At 37.7% G+C, this 20030-nt stretch overlaps 1 protein-coding gene and 1 pseudogene across 5 annotated transcripts in view; both read right to left on the bottom strand.

The window, feature by feature from the left end:
* The window catches only part of HSPBAP1 (HSPB1 associated protein 1), a 64406-nt gene that overhangs the window by 33439 nt on the left and 10937 nt on the right, over positions 1–20030 (bottom strand). For 2 of the 5 annotated variants that reach the window (XM_077884460.1, XM_077884461.1), the window contains exons 2-3: positions 13008–13193; positions 2396–2577 (exon numbers count right to left, since the gene is read on the bottom strand). In XM_077884460.1, coding sequence (XP_077740586.1) covers positions 2396–2577; positions 13008–13193 — 368 coding nt within the window. Of the gene's footprint in view, positions 1–2395; positions 2578–4743; positions 4868–12524; positions 12615–13007; positions 13194–20030 lie in introns of those variants that run through there. The other 3 variants (XM_077884462.1, XM_077884463.1, XM_077884464.1) reach the window with 3 other exon arrangements.
* Positions 3367–3465, bottom strand: LOC144305652 (U6 spliceosomal RNA; annotated as a pseudogene).

The following is a 20030-nucleotide window of genomic DNA, read 5'->3' as shown; positions in this document are numbered from 1 at the left end:
AAGCTTAAAACAATAATAAGTAGTAAGACCTGGTGAATGAATGAGTTATAGTGGTAAAAGGGAAACAACTTAGGTACCTGTGATTTAAGACTTCAGGCTCAGACATCTGAGATAAAAAATGATATAATGAATTTGGTTGTTCATAGCAGATTTCCCTGTTCTAAACCAGAGGATTAATCACCATAATGTGAGCTGACTGAAAATTCATTCAACTGAAAAACATCAGGTCTTATAAGGGCTCAATTAGAATTCCAGCACACTACCAAAAGGCCTTTCATATCCACACTTAATGGAGAGGACACATGCCTGCCCAGTGCTGTTATGCCTGGGCTGAGACATTCATGCAAGGTAGAGTGAGCCCAGACTCAGCAGACATGGAAGTCCTTACCCCTAGCTGTGGGGTCATAAAGAACTAAATATATTTGGACCCAATGTATGCATACACTGCAGCAGTTAAAGCCTGCAGGACAGACTGCAAGGGTTACCTTTTCTTAGCTGTGGAATTTCAGAAAATGTTTACGTCTCTGTGCCTCTTTTTTCTTAAAACAGGAGTAATTATTATAATGTGATGATTACAAATGTAAACTTAGAAAAGCACTAAGTATAAGAAGTACTTGATAAATATTGCTATTATACAATGTTTTATCTGAAACACACAGTAAAAAAGTACTAGTCTATCTACAGGATGGGTGAGAGTATAAGAAAGACAAAAGACTCTAAAAGTGAACTATGATATCTAAAAATTCCAGGGTTAAAGATTCTTAAAGTGATCACAGATAGTGTTATAAGAAAAAAATTATCTCAAAAACTATCATTTAAAAATAAGTAAATAGTGGATTTGGTATAGACTTTGGATTCAGAAAGCATCTACTGAGTTTTTTTTTTTTTTTAAAGATTCTATTTATTTATTCATGAGAGACACACAGAGAGAGAGATAGAGGCAGAGACACAGGCAGAGGGAGAAGCAAGCTCCATGCAGGGAGCCTGACGTGGGACTCGATCCTGGGTCCCCAGTGCTAAACTGCTGAGCCACCTGGGCTGCCCATACTGAATGTTTTCAAAGGTGATGCATTCTTTCATAGTTATGAGAATAAAAATTTATTCTCAACTAACAATTCTGAGACAAGTGATATGTTTTTCCTTTTTAATAAAAAGCAAAATTTAAGTAACTATTTAAAACAATTGTTAAAGTTACAAAGTATTGATCACTGTATTATAATAACTATGTAAACCTCAGCATCTATATCTTAACTCAAAGTGAAAAAGAAAAATACAGGCTGAATGGAAAAGGAAATAGGTGTGGGGATTAGGAGCACTGGGCGATCTATGGGATGCTGAATCACTATACTGTATACCCATAGTGAACATTATACTGTATATGAACTAACTTGAATTTAAATAAAACTTAAAAAAAAAAAAAAAAGTCTAAGGACTATCAGTCTATGTAAAAGGCAAGTCCAGAGAGGGGGTGATGATGACAGGCAAGAGGAGAGCAGTACAGGAGGCTGAGTAGTGGGAGCATGACAGCCTGCAGCGAGGGTGAAATACTTCTATGGACAAAGGATCAGACGCAGAATAAAGGACTCTAGAGCCCTGACCTGATTGTGGGTAAGGCGGAGTCATCCAAACAGCTTCCTGGAACTATGCCCATCCTGCCTCATGCCTAACACCCACACAGAAACCAGAAGAGGGAATTTGTGAAATCACCCCACAAAATAAGCTGGCAGTTTGAGTAGAAAACACTTAAAAGAGGATATAGTAGTCAGCAAATTCTGCTGTCAGTTATGTCAACACATGACAAAGAATTTCCACATTCTTACTTCTGCAAGCACTCCCATACTTCTGCAGGACTTCTGCAATCAAATACCAGGAGCCCAGCACTCTCTGCCTCAGGCCATAAAGCTGTACTAACCCCCCAGAGCAGGGACGGATGGCAACAGCTGCAGCCTGGGAAGACTCCAGGATTTCACGAATGCGTCTTCGTGTAATCATCAGTGCTGTACTTCCCTCTGCCTCACTAACAGAATAAAAACTTCTATGTAGGTCAGGAGGAAAGAAAGTTCTATACACAATCTATGCTTCCCATATGCTCCAAACTAGTTCAGGCACTGTTTGCAGGCAAATGAGAAAGTGTGTCAGAAGTTTGGGGAGTAGGAAAATAGTGACAAGGCTGCTCATCCATGTGAGCCAAACTTTATACTTCTCCTGAGCAAATCTTTTAACTTGAGTGGATAAAATATTTAAGACTTGCAGGGTCTACTTTTGAGAGGAGATGACAGTGAAGGAATAAGGTACCAGAGAGGTTCTAATTTGTGATCTATTCTTAAGAATAAATTATTACCATGATTAAAAGGAATAAATTATTACCATGATTAAAAGGAATGTATTGACTTACCTGGAAAATATCTGTCTTGTCGTCAAATAGGCTGATAAGATATTTATAGTCAGCGTAAGCCCAGAATTTGGAATGGTCATAATCTCTAAATGGTCCAGAAATAGTAGACTGGTTACAGTTCCAGGTCAGAAACTCTTCAAGTGTAGCTTCTACATAAGCACATGTTGTTTCAAACTGAGGAACTGCAATATAAAAGAATCCATCCAACTTTTAAATGTATACTAAACACAATTTCCAAATATTGTTTTCTTAAAATGAAGATAATTTCAACCAAAAAATGTTAACTATCATTTAACATTAATCAAAAATTAATTCTGCACTTGCTATATAATTAGAACCATCTACAACACCCACAACATTCATGATTTAACAAAGATAAAAAACAATGTTTTAACCTTATGATTAAAGACTGACTACCCTTAGTAAAGCCTGATTCAGTAATCCAGTGGTATCCCTTAGATTAATCTTCCAAGACCTTTTCAAAGGTCTGTGAGGTCTAAACTATTTTCACAGTAATACTTGGATATTTCTCATTCTCATTCTTTCATGAGCGTATAATGGAGTTTACCAGAAGCTACATGACATTAGTTGATGTCACTGCTCTGCAACTAGTGGAATACGTGCTTATGTTCTTGTATTTTTAAAATGTCTCAGTTTTTTTTTTTAATTTTTATTTATTTATGATAGTCACACAGAGAGAGAGAGAGGCAGAGACATAGGCAGAGGGAGAAGCAGGTTCCATGAACCAGGAGCCCGATGTGGGATTCAATCCCGGGTCTCCAGGATCACACCCTGGGCCAAAGGCAGGCACCAAACCGCTGCGCCACCCAGGGATCCCGAAATGTCTCAGTTTTAATTTATAATTTGGTAATAAGCATCACTGGACATAATCCATACTGACAAAGGCTTATGGGTGAACTCAGTAATTTTTTTTTAAAGGTACAGCATTTATTGCATTTCCAAATATTACAGAAAATATGGACTGCTTCATGAAGTTGCATGCCATCCTTGTACAGGGGCCATGCTGATCTTCTCTGTACTGGGGAATTCAATACTTTTTAAATGCAAAGGGATCCTGAGACCAAAAAATGTGAGAGCTACTTCTTCAGATTAAAAAGAAAGTAGTGACATAAGTCTTTTGAAAATTTTCCAACTTAGTTCCTCAGAATCATTAAGTGGCCAATGGTAACTTAAAGTCTGTTCATTTATTCATTAACTCATTTATTTCAGAATCATTTATTAAGTACCTAATTTGTAACTAGCACTGTGCTCAGGCTTGTGGGAACATAAAAGAGAGAGGTGGTAATATTCTTGAGTTGAGAATATATTTAGACAAAGATAAAGCTTTAGCCCGAATAATAGGAAATTTGAGGCATTACATAATTAAATGAAAAATGTGCCATGGACACATAGGAAGAGGCAAAGACCCAGAGATGTAGGTTGATCAGGAAAGCTCAGAGAGAAGTCTACTGTCTATCGAGAATGGTTTGTTATTATGGGTATGCCTTTGTTTATCCAAGAACTATTCTTCTAAATAGTGATAAAATGAAAGTTTTTTGGTAATAAGCAAAATATTTTAAATGCGTATGGGGAATGAATATTCAAGAAATCTGATTATGACCAACGTGAAATTGTTTTAAGTGATATAGATCTTCTGCTTGTAAGTCAGCACAATGCCTAAAACATAGCAGATGCTCAGTAACAGGCTCTAATTCTGATTCTTACATTTACTTGAGGCCCTTCAAAAGTTAGCTGAATTAGTAGTAAGAGGAGAAGGTTATTCAGACTCTTTTTTCAACAGCTTTTATCTCTTCCCTCCACTTCTGCCTGAACTGCCTAGGATTATCTTAACCATCTTTTCTCCCCTCCTCTCTTTTTCCTATGACCTCAGAAAGGTGGAGAAGTAATAGAGGGGAGAGTGTGTGTCAAAGAGCCATCCTAATTCATCTACTTCCACAATTTGTCATCTGACTTTGAGAAGGAAAACTTTACAGGAGCATGTTTATCTAAAAGATAAAAATCTGCAATATTTAAGAACTATTTATTTATTTAAGAACTATTTGACGATTTTTGAGAAACACACAGAACAGCTGCCACTCGGTAACCCATCAATACATATACGTTCTTAATATTATCAACATTATCATTAAGCATTTACCCAACAATATAGGAATACACACAAACAAAAACCCATGTGGCAAGAAAGCTGCATGGTTCTGGGAAACAGGAGTCATTTTATAGTCATTTCAGTAAGCTCCAATGGAAGCCTGAAGATATTACACTGTCTTATGAGTTTTTAGTTCATAAAATTCAATCCAACTGATCGAACTGAATACTAAAGCCATTACTTGAGACACTTATCCCTGGGGGGTACAGTAGGAGGCCAGTTTTCACAGGCATGTCTGCATTGCAGCCTCATCAGGGGACTTTGTTCTCTGTCACAGCAAGTTCTGTACTTTAAAAAATGAAAACCTAAAAGGGCAAAAATTACATATGAGAACTGTTACTGTCAGGAGAAAATTACAATGAATGGAATGAATGTAAATGACAGACTTTTACATTTACAGTGATTTCAAAATAGAATCTTTTGAATTTTTCCTTCCTGGAAGTAGCACGCAAAAGGTGTTGTTTTCATTCTGTTATCACGACAATTTCTTTCTGGGTAGTACAGTTGTTTTTCTTAGTTTATTTTCTGCAATGCAATTATTCCTTTCTAACTTCATTATTATTGTTCTTTCATTTAACATTGAAGTAGCTCAGGCAGCTGCAATTTTCATCCCACTTACTGTCAACATGTTAGGTTAAGAAGCAACTCAACTAAGCTCAGGATTTGGAAGTAGTGTGTAAGTTGAACTTGCTTCTTTTTTTTTTAAATTTTTATTTATTTATGATAGTCACACAGAGAGAGAGAGAGAGAGAGAGAGAGAGAGAGAGAGAGGGGCAGAGACACAGGCAGAGGGAGAAGCAGGCTCCATGGACCGGGAGCCCGACGTGGGATTCGATCCCGGGTCTCCAGGATCGTGCCCTGGGCCAAAGGCAGGCGCTAAACCGCTGCGCCACCCAGGGATCCCTGAACTTGCTTCTAACTCTCATAAAAGGGAGTCCTAAAATATTTTTTTGCAGAGCAGGGAAACAAATATTTCTCCATTTTGTTAGACTTCCTCATTTTTCAAGCAAGAAAACACTGCATGAAATGTAGGTACTTTTGACCATCACTGCATACTTAGGCTTATTTCTACAACTGCTTTTCCCAAATTACTGGGCCAGCTGAGGTATAGTATTGCCACTGGGCACCTATGATCCAAATGAATTTGATTCAGAATGGTTTCTTTTTTTAAAGATTTTATTTATTTATGAGAGACACAAAGAGAGAGAGAGAAAGAGGCAGAGATACAGGCAGAGGGAGAAGCAGGCTCCATGCAGGGAGCCCAATGTGGGACTCGATCCCGGGTCTCCAGGATCACACCCTGGGCTGAAGGCAGCACTAAACCACTGAGCCACCAGGGCTGCCCAGATCCAGAATGGTTTCAAAGAGCTATGAGATGTCATTATCTGCTTCCTAAAACAAACTAAGAGAAACATACAATATTATTATTATCGCAAGCATTCTAGAAAAACTCAAACCAAGACCTTAAACAAAAATAAGAAATACATTCAATAGGAAATTAACAAGGTTATCACTGATTGTAAGATCAAATGCCTGTTACCCTAGAAAACACACAAGAACAAACTAAAAACCTACATACACCAATAAATGGCTGGATAAAAAATACACATACAAAAATAAACGGCTTTTTAAAATCTACCATCACAACTAGTTAGAAAAATTATAATACATAAAAATATTTTCCTTCCTAACAGCTTAAAAAGTTTATATTTATAATATTTTAAGAAATTTGTAGATCTATATGAAAACCCCAAGTCTTTTTACTGAGAGATAAAATGAACCTGCTAGGTGATAATGACATGTTCTTGCATAGGAAGATAACAGTATTATCACAAGGTAGATTCTTTCTGAATTAATTTACAGCACTTAATGAATTTTCACTTAAAATCTCAACAGGGGGCAGCTCCAGTGGCTCAGCGGTTTAGTGCTGCCTTCAGCCCAGGGCCTGATCCTGGAGACCCAGGACTGAGTCCCACATCGGGCTCCCTGCTTGTAGCTTGCTTCTCCCTCTGCCTGTGTCTCTGCCCCCCCTCCCCTCTCTGCATCTCTCATGAATAAACAGTTAAAATCTTAAAAAAAAAATCTCAACAGGATTTGCTTAATATGAGTACATTATTTAGCTCTAAAATTCATTTAAAGGAATAGAATTCAATAACATCTATGAGGAAGAGGATCAGGGAAGGCAAGTTGTTCTTTCAAATATTAAACTATATATCAGTTGCTGAAATAGCATTTTAAAAATGTTTTACTGGCGGGATCCCTGGGTGGCTCAGTGGTTTAGCGCTTGCCTTTGGCCCAGGGTGCGATCCTGAAGTCCTGGGATCGAGTCCCGCGTCAGGCTCCCGGCATGGAGCCTGCTTCTCCCTCCTCCTGTGTCTCTGCCTCTCTCTCTCTCTCTCTCTGTCTATCATGAATAAATAAATAAATCTTTTAAAACAATGTTTTACTGGCTTCAAAACTGATAGCTCAATAGATGTCCAAACATCTATTTGGTGCTGGAAGTTGTAAGAATACAGTAATATAATTAAGAGGATTTCAAAGTCGGTAGGGGAAAAAAGGATTATTCAGTAAACAATACTAAAATAAAAGGTACGGTTATTTCCAGCTTAACTAAAAAAAGTCAGTGAACATCATATATCAAAATAAATATGGAAAGGATAAAGAGTAAAATGTAAAAAGGAAATCAAGCTATTAGAAGAAAATATTAAGATATTTATTTTCAAGATACAGAAGGGAACTTCTAAGTAAAGAATAAAATGTTAGTGAAATAATAGTTCATTGGACTATATAAAATATCAGCAGATTTTTTCTAAAAAAAGATAAATCTCAGGGCTCCTGGGAGGCTTAAGCGTCTGCCTTAGGCTCAGGTCATGATCCCAGGGTCTTGGGATCAAGCCCCACATCAAGCTGCCTGCTTAGCGGGGAGCCTGCTTCTCCCTCTGCCTCTGCCCTTCCCATCCACACTCCCAGCTCATGTTTTCATGCACTCTCTCAAGTAAATAAATAAAATCTTATCTTTTTCTTTTTAAAAATATTTTATTTATTTATTCATGAGAGACATGGAGGGAGAAAGGCAAAGACACAGGCAGAGGGAGAAGCAGGCTCCATGTAGGGAGCCCGACATGGGATTCGATCCCGGGTCTCCAGGATCATGCCCTGGGCTAAAGGCGGTGCTAAACCACGGAGCCACCCGGGCTGCCCAATAAATAAAATCTTAAAAAAAAAAAGAAATTAAAGACAAATCTTGGTTTGGGCAATGGAGTGGCAAAACAGACACCCTTGCATGTTCTGAAAAGAGAGTAAATGGAAACTACTTTTCTGCAAAGCACTCTGCCACAGGTACCAAAAGCCTTCATTCTTTTACTCCACAAATATCTGAGTGCCATTAGGTGCTCAGCCCATGGCGAGGCCTGACCCTGGCCCTCACAAGGTGGCCTTCTTGAACGGAGGAGAGACAGTAAACAGTTATTTACTTACAGACTAACCACGTGATTCTGAGCTAGGGGCTACTGGGAAATACAAGGTACTCAGAGTTAACTGAGTAGCTGCACCTGATTCGGGAGGCAGAGGTATGTGATCAGTAAAGACCTCCATGACAAAATATTTGAGCAAAAATCTGAAGGAAGAAGAGGAGTTAACCAAGGAAAGCTGCAGTAAGGGAAAATGGGAAAGGAGAAAAGAATGGCTGGACTCTAGATGTAAAAGCCCTGAAGAAAGGAGAACCCAACCTCTGGAAATACAAAAGCTGAAAAAAAAAATAAAAAATAAAAAATAAAAAAATAAAAAAATAAAAAAAGCTTGTTTGGCCTGAGCTCAGGGAGAGGGATTAAGCTGATGAGGCAAACAGAGATCTCTATACCACACACAAATTTTGACCTTTAGCCTAAGGATTACGGAGGCCATTTAAGGGTTGTAAGCAGAAAAATAGGATGAGATCTGTTTTTTTAAAAAAACTGTTTCTGGTTTCAGTATGGAGCATGGCCTGGATAGGAAAGACAGGGGAGGGCAGCCCCGGTGGCTCAGCGGTTTAGTGCCGCCTTCAGTCTAGGGCGTGATCCTGGAGACCCGGGATCGAGTCCTACATCAGGCTCCCTGCATGGAGCCTGCTCCTCCCTCTACCTGTGTCTCTGCCTCTCTCTCATGAGTAAAGTAAAAAAAAAAAAAAAGACAGGGGGTGCAGAGGGACTATGACAGACTACTGCAACCGTGTTGCTGAGAGAGAGCAGGGTGACCCCACCTGGAACGAGAGAAGGAGGTAGATGGTACATATTTAGGGTATAAGTCACAGGGTCACCAGACACCACTTACAGGGACAATCAGATGACTCAGAGGTTTCTGGTATAAGAAGGTTCATGCATCATGCTGCTTACTCATAACATTTATACCCTTTGACCCAGTCATTCTCTTTCTAGGAATCTATCCTAGGAAAATCATCAGAAACTTGAACAAGATTTATTTTCAAAGATGCTCACTTACAATCTTATTTATAAATTTGAAGCTTCCAAGTAATCTAAATAGAAAAAATTTAATTACGATACTAACATACAACAGAGTATTAGCCCTTTATTTTTTATTTATTTATTTTTAAAGATTTTATTTATTTATTCATGAGAGACACAGAGAGAGAGAGAGGCGGAGAGAGAAGCAGGCTTCATGCAGGGAGTCTGACTTGAGACTCGATCTTGGGTCTCTAGGATCAGGCCCTGGGCTGAAGGTGGCACTAAACTGCTGAGACACCCGGCCTGCCCAAGTATTAGCTCTTTAAAAACCACATTTAACATCAAGAGAAGGGCACCTGGGTGGCTCAATGGTTAAGCATCTGCCTTAGGATCAGGTTGTGATCCCAAGGTCCTGGGATCAAGTCCTGCCTGTAGCAGACTCCCCGCAGGGAGCCTGCCTCTCCCTCTCCCTATGTCTCTGCCTCTCTCTCTGTGTCTCTCATGAATAAATAAAAATAAAAATAAAAAAAGTCCTAAGTCTGATAAAGGTCTGATATCCAGAATATATAAAGTCCCCTACACACAGTGGTTTGACTTAATGATTTTTTGACCTTATGATGGTGTGAAAGTGATACATATTCAGTAGAAACTGTACTTGAAATTTTGAATTTGGATCTTTTCTCTGGCTAGTGATATGCACTATGATACTCTCTTGTGATGCTGGACAGTGGCAACAAGCAATAGATCTCAGCCAGACCATTACAAGGGTAAACAACAGATACACTTGCAGCCATTCTGTACCCATATAATCATTCTGCTTTTCACTTTCACTACCATATTCAATTACATGAGCTATTCAATACTTGATCAAAATGGCTTTGCGTTAGATGATTTTACTCAACTGTAAGCTAGTAAGTATTCTGAGCACATTTAAGGTAGGCTAGGCTAAGCTATTACATTTGGTAAGTTAGGTGTATTATTATTATTTTTTTTTTAGATTTTGTTTATTTATTAGAGAGAGAGCACGAGCAGGCAGAGGGGTGAAGGGAGACAGAGACTTCTCACTGAGCAGAGAGCCTGATTCAGGGGTTGATTTCTAGTACCCCAGGATTATGACCTGAGCTGAAGGCAGACGCTTAACCAACTGAGTCACCCAAGTGCCCAGTTAGGTGTATTAAATTTCAAATTTGATTTGAAATATTTTCAATTTATGATGAGTTTATCAAGACTTAATCCCATCATAAGTTGAGGAAGATCTGTATAAAGATTTTTTTTTTTTTAAAGATTTTATTTATTCATGAAAGACACTGAGGAGAGAGACAGGCAGAGACATAGGCAGAGGGAGAAGCAGGCTCCATGCAGGAAGCCTGATGTGGGACTTGATCCCAGGACTCCAGGATCACACCCTGGGCCAAAGGCAGGCACTAAACCACTAAGCCACCCAAGGATTCCCTGTAAAGATCTTTTTTAAACTCAACAACAAAAAGACCAAAAAACCCGTTCAAACCAAAAACCACCTCAATTAGAAAATGGGCAAAGGACTCAAATAGACATTTTTCCGAAGACATACACATAGTCAGTAAACACATGAAAAGATGCTCAATATCATTAGTCATTAGGGAAATGCATATCAAAACCATTATGAGGTAACACTTCACACCCACTAGGATAGCTGGAATAAAAAATTGGTAAGTATTGGCAAAGATGTAGAGAAATTAAAACCCTCATACATTGGGGTAGGAATGTAAAATGGTTCAGCTGCTTTGGAAAACATTTTGGCAGTTCCTTAAAAGGTTAAAAACAGGGATCCCAGGGTGGCTCAGCAGTTTAGCACCGGCCTTCTGTCCAGGGCGTCATCTTGGAGTCCCGGGATCAGGTCCTACATCAGGCTCCCTGCATGGAGCCTGCTTCTCCCTCTGCCCATGTCTCTGCCTCTCTCTCTGTGTCTCGTGAGTAAATAAATAAAACCTTAAAAAAAAAAAAAAAGGTTAAATACAGAGTTACTGTAGGACTCAGCAATCCCCCTTCTAGGTATAAACCCAAGAGAAATGAAAACATATATCCATATAAAAAAACTTGCTCATAAATGTTCATAGCAGCATTATTCATAATAGCCAAAAAGTGGAAACAACCCACATGTCCATCGACTGATGAATGGATAAACAAAACGTGATATGTACATATAATGGAGTATTATTCAACAATAAAAAGAAATGAAGTACAGATTTATGCTACAACTTAGATGAATCTTGAAAATATGCTACGTGAAAGAAGCTAGAAAATATGCTATATGAAAGAAGCTATACACAAAAGCCATGTATTGAATGATTCTGTTTATATGAAATAGGCAAATCTATAAGAACAGAAAGGTTGTCAGGGAGTAAAGTGGAATGGAGAGTGACCGCTTAAAGGGTACTGGGCTTCCTTATGGGGTGATGAAATGTTCTGGAATTAGATAGTGATGATGGTTGCACAACATCATGCATATGTTAAAAGCACCGAACTGTACACTTTAAAATGATAAATTTTATGTTATGTGAATTGTACCTATTTAAAAAAAAATTATCTTTAGTAAAAACAGAGCAGTTGCTCACAACTGCAGAGAACTTCTACTTTCTTTTTCTCTTATGTTTAAGTATTAGCTTGAAAATGTCAAATCACTGTACCTCATCTAGAAAATAGGCTTATAATAGAACCATTCTAAGAGATTTTGAAGAAGATTAAAAGAATTAATACGTATAAAGCACTCAGAAGAGTGCCTGACACAATAGCTCTCAATAACTATTAGCAATTAGTAGTCATGCTGTATTTGGAGTCTAACCAGGGTATGAAAAAAATTATAGCTCCTATTTATCTCAAAATTATTGTCTAATAGACATCTCAGTGGATGGGAAATTTATTTGACTAAAATCAAGGAAGTAAGAGCATAGGCTGAGTTTTTATGGGCCTTTTGCCAGTCTAGCATTTAATTTTAAAACACAGTAAGATTTTGATCTGTGATTAGAATGAGATTTTAAAGAGTTTTGCTTATTAATCCTACTGTTTCTGCCATGAGTACAAGGGGGTTCTAGATACCAAAAACCAAATAACTCTTGAGAGATACATGAGAAGGTCAACAGGAGAAAAAGAAGCTTGGAGAAGCTAGAGGGAAGCTGGGTAATTTTCTAGTTCCTTCTGGGTTAAAATTAAATGCTAGACTGGCAAAAGGCCCATAAAAACTCAGCCTGTGCTCTTACTTCCTATATTCATAGAGCTACTTCACAGCAATGCTTCAAACACTGTGAAATTGTAGACTACCAACCTTGCCCATATTTAAATAGAAGTTAAACACTTCTAAAGCCATTCAATGGTTATGGATTCCTTTAAACAGCACTCTTTCCTTTTACTATTTTTAGAATTAACAGCAACTGCTTTATCTGACTATAAGGCAAAATATCAAAATGTTACAAGTCTCCAGAGAAAAAGAAGAGGCTGGCAAATTCTAATTGCTTAAAAGGATGAAAAGAAAGACAGCTTTACATACTTTTCATATTGATGCAGAACCACAGAGGTCAGGCGGCTGATGGAGCAGAGATAAAATTACAACCAGGAGCAAGCAGTATATATATAGTGCCTGAAGCCACAAATAAAAGGACACATTCTACATGAGTAAAAAGCAAAAGGGACTATAAGCTTGGTAATAATCTTTTTCAGTCATAGGGGAACATAAATAATAGCACGTTAACAAATATTAAGTTTTCTACCACATTCAGTGAACCATGATACATGAACAAAGTTATAAGGCTATCAATTGCATAAGGTTATCAACTACAGGCATAGTATATTAAAAAAAAAAAAAAAAAGTCTTAACACAAACTGTTCTCCTAAAACCTCCAATAAAACTTTCCCATCTGCAAATGGTCAAAAACAGGATTAGAAATAAAGGATTCTCTAGACATAAACCACTGCTAAGAATGTGGGAATGCTACTGAAGAGATGTTATTATTATGATTACTTGTAGTCCTACCTGTATCTGTTCTTTTCATTCCCATCCTGAACCGGATCTGCTTGTCGTGAAGGACCTCAGAAAGGTGTTTAGCAGTCCAGTGGTGTGCTGGCCAATCAAAAGCCATGTTACAGAAGACTGCAGGTTGTTGTAAAGACATTATAATTTCTTTTGCTTTCTCTGGTGTAAAAGGTTTGACACGTTCACCTGGGGAGAGAAATAGAGTGATAACTATAAAGTTATTTCATGTAATATGAAGGAAAAATAGCTAGTATCATTTCTATTACGGTAAATCTTTCTATGCAATTATACTACATTTTATACTTCGTTTATTACTATTTACATAAATATTTAACCTCAAAAACCATAATTCTTAAGTGATATATTTTTTTTAAGATTTTATTTATTTATTCATGATAGACATGGGGGGGGGCAGAGACACAGGCAGAGGGAGAATCAGGCTCCCTGCTGGGAGCCTGATGCGGAACCCGATCCTGGGACTCCAGGATCATACCCTGGGCCAAAGGCAGGCGCTAAACCGCTGAGCCACCCAGGGATCCCCTTAAGTGATTTTTCTTATTAAATTTTAAGTGTTGGAAAATATTTATAATTTTCAATGTCAAAAAATGTTTTTTTTAAATTTATTTTTTATTGGTGTTCAATTTACCAACATACAGAATAACCCCCAGTGCCCGTCCCCCAATCACTCCCACCCCCCGCCCTCCTCCCCTCCTACCACCCCTAGTTCGTTTCCCAGTTAGCAGTCTTTACGTTCTGTCTCCCTTTCTGATATTTCCCACACATTTCTTCTCCCTTCCCTTATATTCCCTTTCACTATTATTTATATTCCCCACATGAATGAGAACATATAATGTTTGTCCTTCTCCGACTGGCTTACTTCACTCAGCATAATACCCTCCAGTTCCATCCACGTTGAAGCAAATGGTGGGTATTTGTCATTTCTAATAGCTGAGTAATATTCCATTGTATACATAAACCACATCTTCTTTATCCACTCATCTTTCGATGGACACCGAGGCTCCTTCCACAGTTTGGCTATCGTGGCCATTGCTGCTATAAACATCGGGGTGCAGGTGTCCTGGCGTTTCATTGCATCTGTATCTTTGGGGTAAATCCCAACAGTGCAATTGCTGGGTCGTAGGGCAGGTCTATTTTTAACTCTTTGAGGAACCTCCACACAGTTTTCCAGAGTGGCTGCACCAGTTCACATTCCCACCAACAGTGCAAGAGGGTTCCCTTTTCTCCACATCCTCTACAACATTTGTTGTTTCCTGCCTTGTTAATTTGCCCCATTCTCACTGGTGTGAGGTGGGATCTCATTGTGGTTTTGATTTGTATTTCCCTGATGGCAAGTGATGCAGAGCATTTTCTCATGTGCATGTTGGCCATGTCTATGTCTTCCTCTGTGAGATTTCTGTTCATGTCTTTTGCCCATTTCATGATTGGATTGTTTGTTTCTTTGGTGTTGAGTTTAATAAGTTCTTTATAGATCTTGGAAACTAGCCCTTTTTCTGATAGGTCATTTGCAAATATCTTCTCCCATTCTGTAGGTTGTCTTTTAGTTTTGTTGACTGTATCCTTTGCTGTGCAAAAGCTTCTTATCTTGATGAAGTCCCAATAGTTCATTTTTGCTTTTGTTTCTTTTGCCTTCATGGATGTATCTTGCAAGTTACTGTGGCCGAGTTCAAAAAGGGTGTTGCCTGAGTTCTTCTCTAGGATTTTGATGGAATCTTGTCTCACATTTAGATCTTTCCTCCATTTTGAGTTTATCTTTGTGTCTGGTGCAAGAGAGTGGTCTAGTTTCATTCTTCTGCATGTGGATGTCCAATTTTCCCAGCACCATTATTGAAGAGACTGTCTTTCTTCCAATGGATAGTCTTTCCTCCTTTATCGAATATTAGTTGACCATAAAGTTCAGGGTCCACTCCTGGGTTCTCTATTCTGTTCCATTGATCTATGTGTTTGTTTTTGTGCCAGTACCACACTGTCTTGATGACCACAGCTTTGTAATACAACCTGAAATCTGGCATTGTGATGCCCCCAGATATGGTTTTCTTTTTTAAAATTCCCCTGGCTATTCGGGGTCTTTTCTGATTCCACACAAATCTTAAAATAATTTGTTCTAACTCTCTGAAGAAAGTCCATGGTATTTTGATAGGGATTGCATTAAACGTGTATATTGCCCTGGGTAACACTGACATTTTCACAATATTACTTCTGCCAATCCATGAGCATGGAATATTTTTCTATCTCTTTGTGTCTTCCTCAATTTCTTTCAGAAGTGTTCTATAGTTTTGAGGGTATAGATACTTTACATCTTTGGTTAGGTTTATTCCTAGGTATCTTTTAAAAAAGGCTTTCCACTATATTTAAATTTTTAAAGACACCATTTTTTGAAAATTGCATTTCCTAAATAGAGGCTTATATATGAAATGCTGATGGGACTACTCTAGAACTAGAGCTGCTGGAGTCAGGAATAATTCTACTTGTCAAATATCATGTGTTTACCCCAAAAGACTACTGAATTCCTATATCAGTCAAAGGGGTGGGGAATGATTGTTTTCATTTCAAGATTTAAAAAGATAAAAGATATACTATGACAGGTATCAATGTTAATCATTGACATCAATTGTATCTATAAACAGTATAAGGGATATGTAAAAATAAATTTTGTGACTGAGTACTTCAATAAATTTCACAGAATCATAGACTGTAAATCCTGGGTTGGATGGTAATGATAAGTATTTGCTAAATAAAAGAACAAGTAAGTTTCTCCTTAAAGACATCTTAAAATGGAAGTTTTTTTTGGGAAAGTCAAAACATGCTTCATACTGATTCCTGATACATATGCATATATCATTAGCATATGATTCTCTAAATTTATGATTCTCTAGAATAATCAGCTAAAGCCTCTAATTCATTAACTATTCTTAAGGCTTGTTTTTAAAGAAAATGAAAAACTTTAAGTCAACTTGGCTTCTTTTCTTAGACAAGGGCAAACACTCAGAATCCTTCCCCTAAAACTTTGATGAAAGTAAGCAAGACATTTGAGGACAGTCTGTCACTGTCTACACATTCAGGGCTCCCAGGTGAGGAGACATGTGGACATTCAAGAGGGGAAAGGCAATAGATGCCCTGGGTGGCTGGGTGGGGCTATGTGGAGGGAGGAAGAGAGAAGGCACCCTTGGGCCCCCAAGTAAATGAAGCCCCAAGTTCATAGGTAAGTGCTGAAGAGCCTGTAAGGGAAACAGGATGTGACCAGGAGCAAAATTTTCTATCTTTCCTTGAGATTCTTGTTTTCAACTTTTGACATGCTTGATAAATTCACATTAGGGGTCTAGACCCATACTCGCTGATAAATATAAGTACAAGGTTACCTGGATCATGATACACCAAATCTTCCTGGACTTGGAGTGTCTGGATTCCATGTACATGGAAAATAGACAAGCTGCATTTTTATTATATATTTTGTAAGTTTTGCTAGACTACAAGAAACTGTAATACATTCAAGATAACACTCTGTTGTTTGTGGCATGTAAATTAGTACTATCCTCTGGCAAACAACTGGAAAAGTGAAGCAGAAATCTCAGATAACCACCCATTAATCTAGTAACTCCCGTTATAGGAATTTGCTTTTAACAAAATCATCATCAGCTACATGCATATTTATAATATATATGTATACACATAAAATATCTACTACCATAATATAAAAACTAAAAATATAAACAGCTTAATATCTGAAAACAGAAAAATATTTACTGAATATTACTAAATATTATGTAAATTTTTCCCATGGTACATTATACCCATCAGCAATAAAAATGAGGGCTATGTAGAAATGTGTGAAGATGTAGAGACTGGAACTGACTCAGAGCTACTGTACTAGCCAAGTAAGAAGTATTACAGAAAGGCCCTGAACAGCAAGGGGTGGCAGTAAGGAAGGCAGAGATGGTGGAGATATAGAAATACTAAGAGATTAATATCAAAGACTATTACAAACAAAGACATGTGGGATGGGAGGAAGATGGCAGCCATAAGGGAGACTGAGGGTTTCTAGACTTTGTGACTTGACATAAAAAAAAGTTAGGAGCAGCAGCTCATTCTGGAGGGAAGATGAAGAGTTTGGTTTTGAACATCATCATCATCATAATATATTTCCTTTACCATTTGCCATTTACATACATGAAAACTGCTCATCTGATCTCTAAGAACCCTATAAAACATAGGCAAAGAAGGCATATCATTTCCATTATCCAAAGGAAGAATAGGAAGCTCAGATGTCAAAGTTTAACACATCAGTGATGACCTGGAACTACAGGTTAGGTTCCCTGATTCCAAGTCCAGTGCTCTTTCTACTGCATAATCCTGCTTCCAGAGAATTCAAACTGTGGGACCTATACTAGCATTACAGACTCAGGAGAGAGAGTGTAATCTGGAAAGAGAATTAATTTGGGAAAGCTGTAGACCCATTCATGGATAATAAATCCATGTGTGCGTTGGAGAGAGGGAATGTTGTGGTTTGTCCCCATGGGCAGGGAGTGGTGGGATAATACCTGTAGTAGACACTGCTAGTTGCCTACCTTATCCAATACCACTCTCTCTCTTCTTCCTTACTAACACAACTCTGGACAACGAGTGTGGCTGAAAAATTACAATTCCTACACTTCTGTGCAGATACAAGTGGCCAGAGATATATCTGGAAGCTGCCAAGTCAGTCTTTTTGCCCTCAACCTTCTCTCTTATATTTTGCCTGGAAAACAGACATAATGGTTAGCCACCTTGAGAGATCAAAGAGAGGACCAGGGGGCCCCTGGCTGGCTCAGGTGGTAGAGCATTTAACTCTTGATCTTGGGGTTGAGAGTTAGAGCCCCACATCGGGCATAGAGATTACTTCAAAAATAAAAAAATAAAAAAGGCCCAGGAAATTGCAAACCTCAGCTGAAAGAATGCAAAAATGTCCATCTTTGTGCCACTGAACCAATACCAGCAAAATTCTGCCTCCTAAATCCTTTCACATATAAAAATTAATTCTTATAGTCAAGACTGTTACTAGTTCGTAACAAGGTTTAACACCTTGCCTTCTGAGGCTATTGTTTTCAAGGACAACCATATTACCTCTATAAAATATTCTGTGACTTACACTGAATGAATAATGGCTGGTCTGACCTTGTAGTAATTCTTTCAGTTCTATAGTTGAAAAATATTCAAACTTTGAGGACTTTGTTTCTAGAACTTTGAAGGGCAGAGAAAAAGAGAAGCACCAGTCCTTTTGGGGCAGGGATTTATTTATTCAGCTTATTTTAATGAGAGGCAATAAATCTGGCTTTCAACATTCCCCAAAGAGTTCTCGTACTTGGGTAAGATATATATCTTGCCACCCTTCCACAAATAATACATGGTCATTAGTAACGCATGAGTAGTGTTCAAAGAAATATTTTTTTCCTCTAGCGTATGCCTTTTAAAACAGTATTTAATCATCTGACTTAAAAATCAGAGACATCCCAGAAGTTAAATAGGAGACCCTAAAAACTAAAATTTGCTGAGAAAGCACCTGGCCCAGTGACTGGGATGTATTAAATGCTCTAACATTGGCTAAATGAATAAAAAGTGTTATAAAAGTGTGTGTAGAGCAGAGTAAGAGGATGCTCACCATAACAAGAAATTAGCATATTTACAGAATCTCAAGCCTATCAATGAAATAAAACAATCAGCTGGTTGTGAGATAAAAGTAATTTGGTTTCTGATAGTTTAATCAACAATGAACTGCGCCATTAAATTAACGAATTTAAGTGTTACAACTTCCCTTAAAGAAGAATGCAATCTACATGTATTAATTAAAGAGCCCAGGGATGCACTCTGTCACTCCAAGCCAGAAATATTTGCAAAGAGCTATAAAAAATCTGAAGCAATCTTGACAGCCTTTAAAGGATAAGTGTATTTGGGTCTAAACGTGAAGCAAGCAGCAATTTCTAATGAAATGACTTAGAAACTGCTGAAAAAAAGATTAGTGATCTTGGTGTTGCACAACAGTCTTTTCTCCCTCTAAATGTAACATGTTATTCAATTTATTACAGCTTTGGTTTCAACTATTTCTTTGGAGACCCGGAAACATGATCAAAAAGCAAACTGCCTTATTCTCAGCAATTTTTCCCTTTAATTAATGCAAACTGCAAAATAATTTGAAACCTAAGTTCTCTGAATTTGTTAGCAATCTGCCTTCCATCAATTAATACCTGGGTTGTATTTGTATCTGAGATTTAGAATTCAAGATGAGAATAAGGAAAACTTACTAAGTTTCCAGAATTCATTCCTAATGATAGAACACAACTAAGACAAAGATCATGAAACGGAAATGAAATCATCTCTCATGTCTGGTATAATTTTAATAGAAATGTTAATAACTATAAGACTTTAATTAAATTTTATTAGATTTTACGACAATTTTTTTTTTTTTTTTGACAATCTTATTTAAAAGCTTTCAGAAGGGGCACCTGGGTGGCTCAGTCAGTTAAGACCCTTTGGCTGGGGTCATGATCCCAGAGTCCTGGAATCAAACCTCAAGTTGGGCTCTCTGCTCAGTGGGGAGTCTGCTTCTCTCTGCCTCCCCCTCCCTGCTTTTTTCCACTCTCTCTCTCAAATAAATAAAATCATTAAAAAATAAATAAAAGCTTTCAGAAGGTGACAGAAGAGTAGGTCACAAAACCAGGTCCTGGCATGGTGAGCTGAATTTTTTCTAAATATATACATGTAAACCTATCACAGTTTCATCAATCTGACAACTCTGTATATACATAAAAGAAATTTAAAAACTTCTAGAATGGTAGATATTAAGGTAAAAAATAATGAACATCTCGGCCACATTAGAAAAACACAGATGGAATTATGCAAGTACTATTTAACAAAATACTATATTCGTACTAAGATCGAATGGTAAAACTAACACCACCAATGATACTTTCTTATTTTATCCGTCACTATTTTAAAAAGTCAGTACAAATCAAGAAAATTCCCCTAAAAGTT

Source organism: Canis aureus, chromosome 35, assembly GCF_053574225.1.
Source record: "Canis aureus isolate CA01 chromosome 35, VMU_Caureus_v.1.0, whole genome shotgun sequence".
NCBI classification, from domain to species: domain Eukaryota; kingdom Metazoa; phylum Chordata; class Mammalia; order Carnivora; family Canidae; genus Canis; species Canis aureus.
This window is presented reverse-complemented; position numbering and strand designations above follow the sequence as displayed.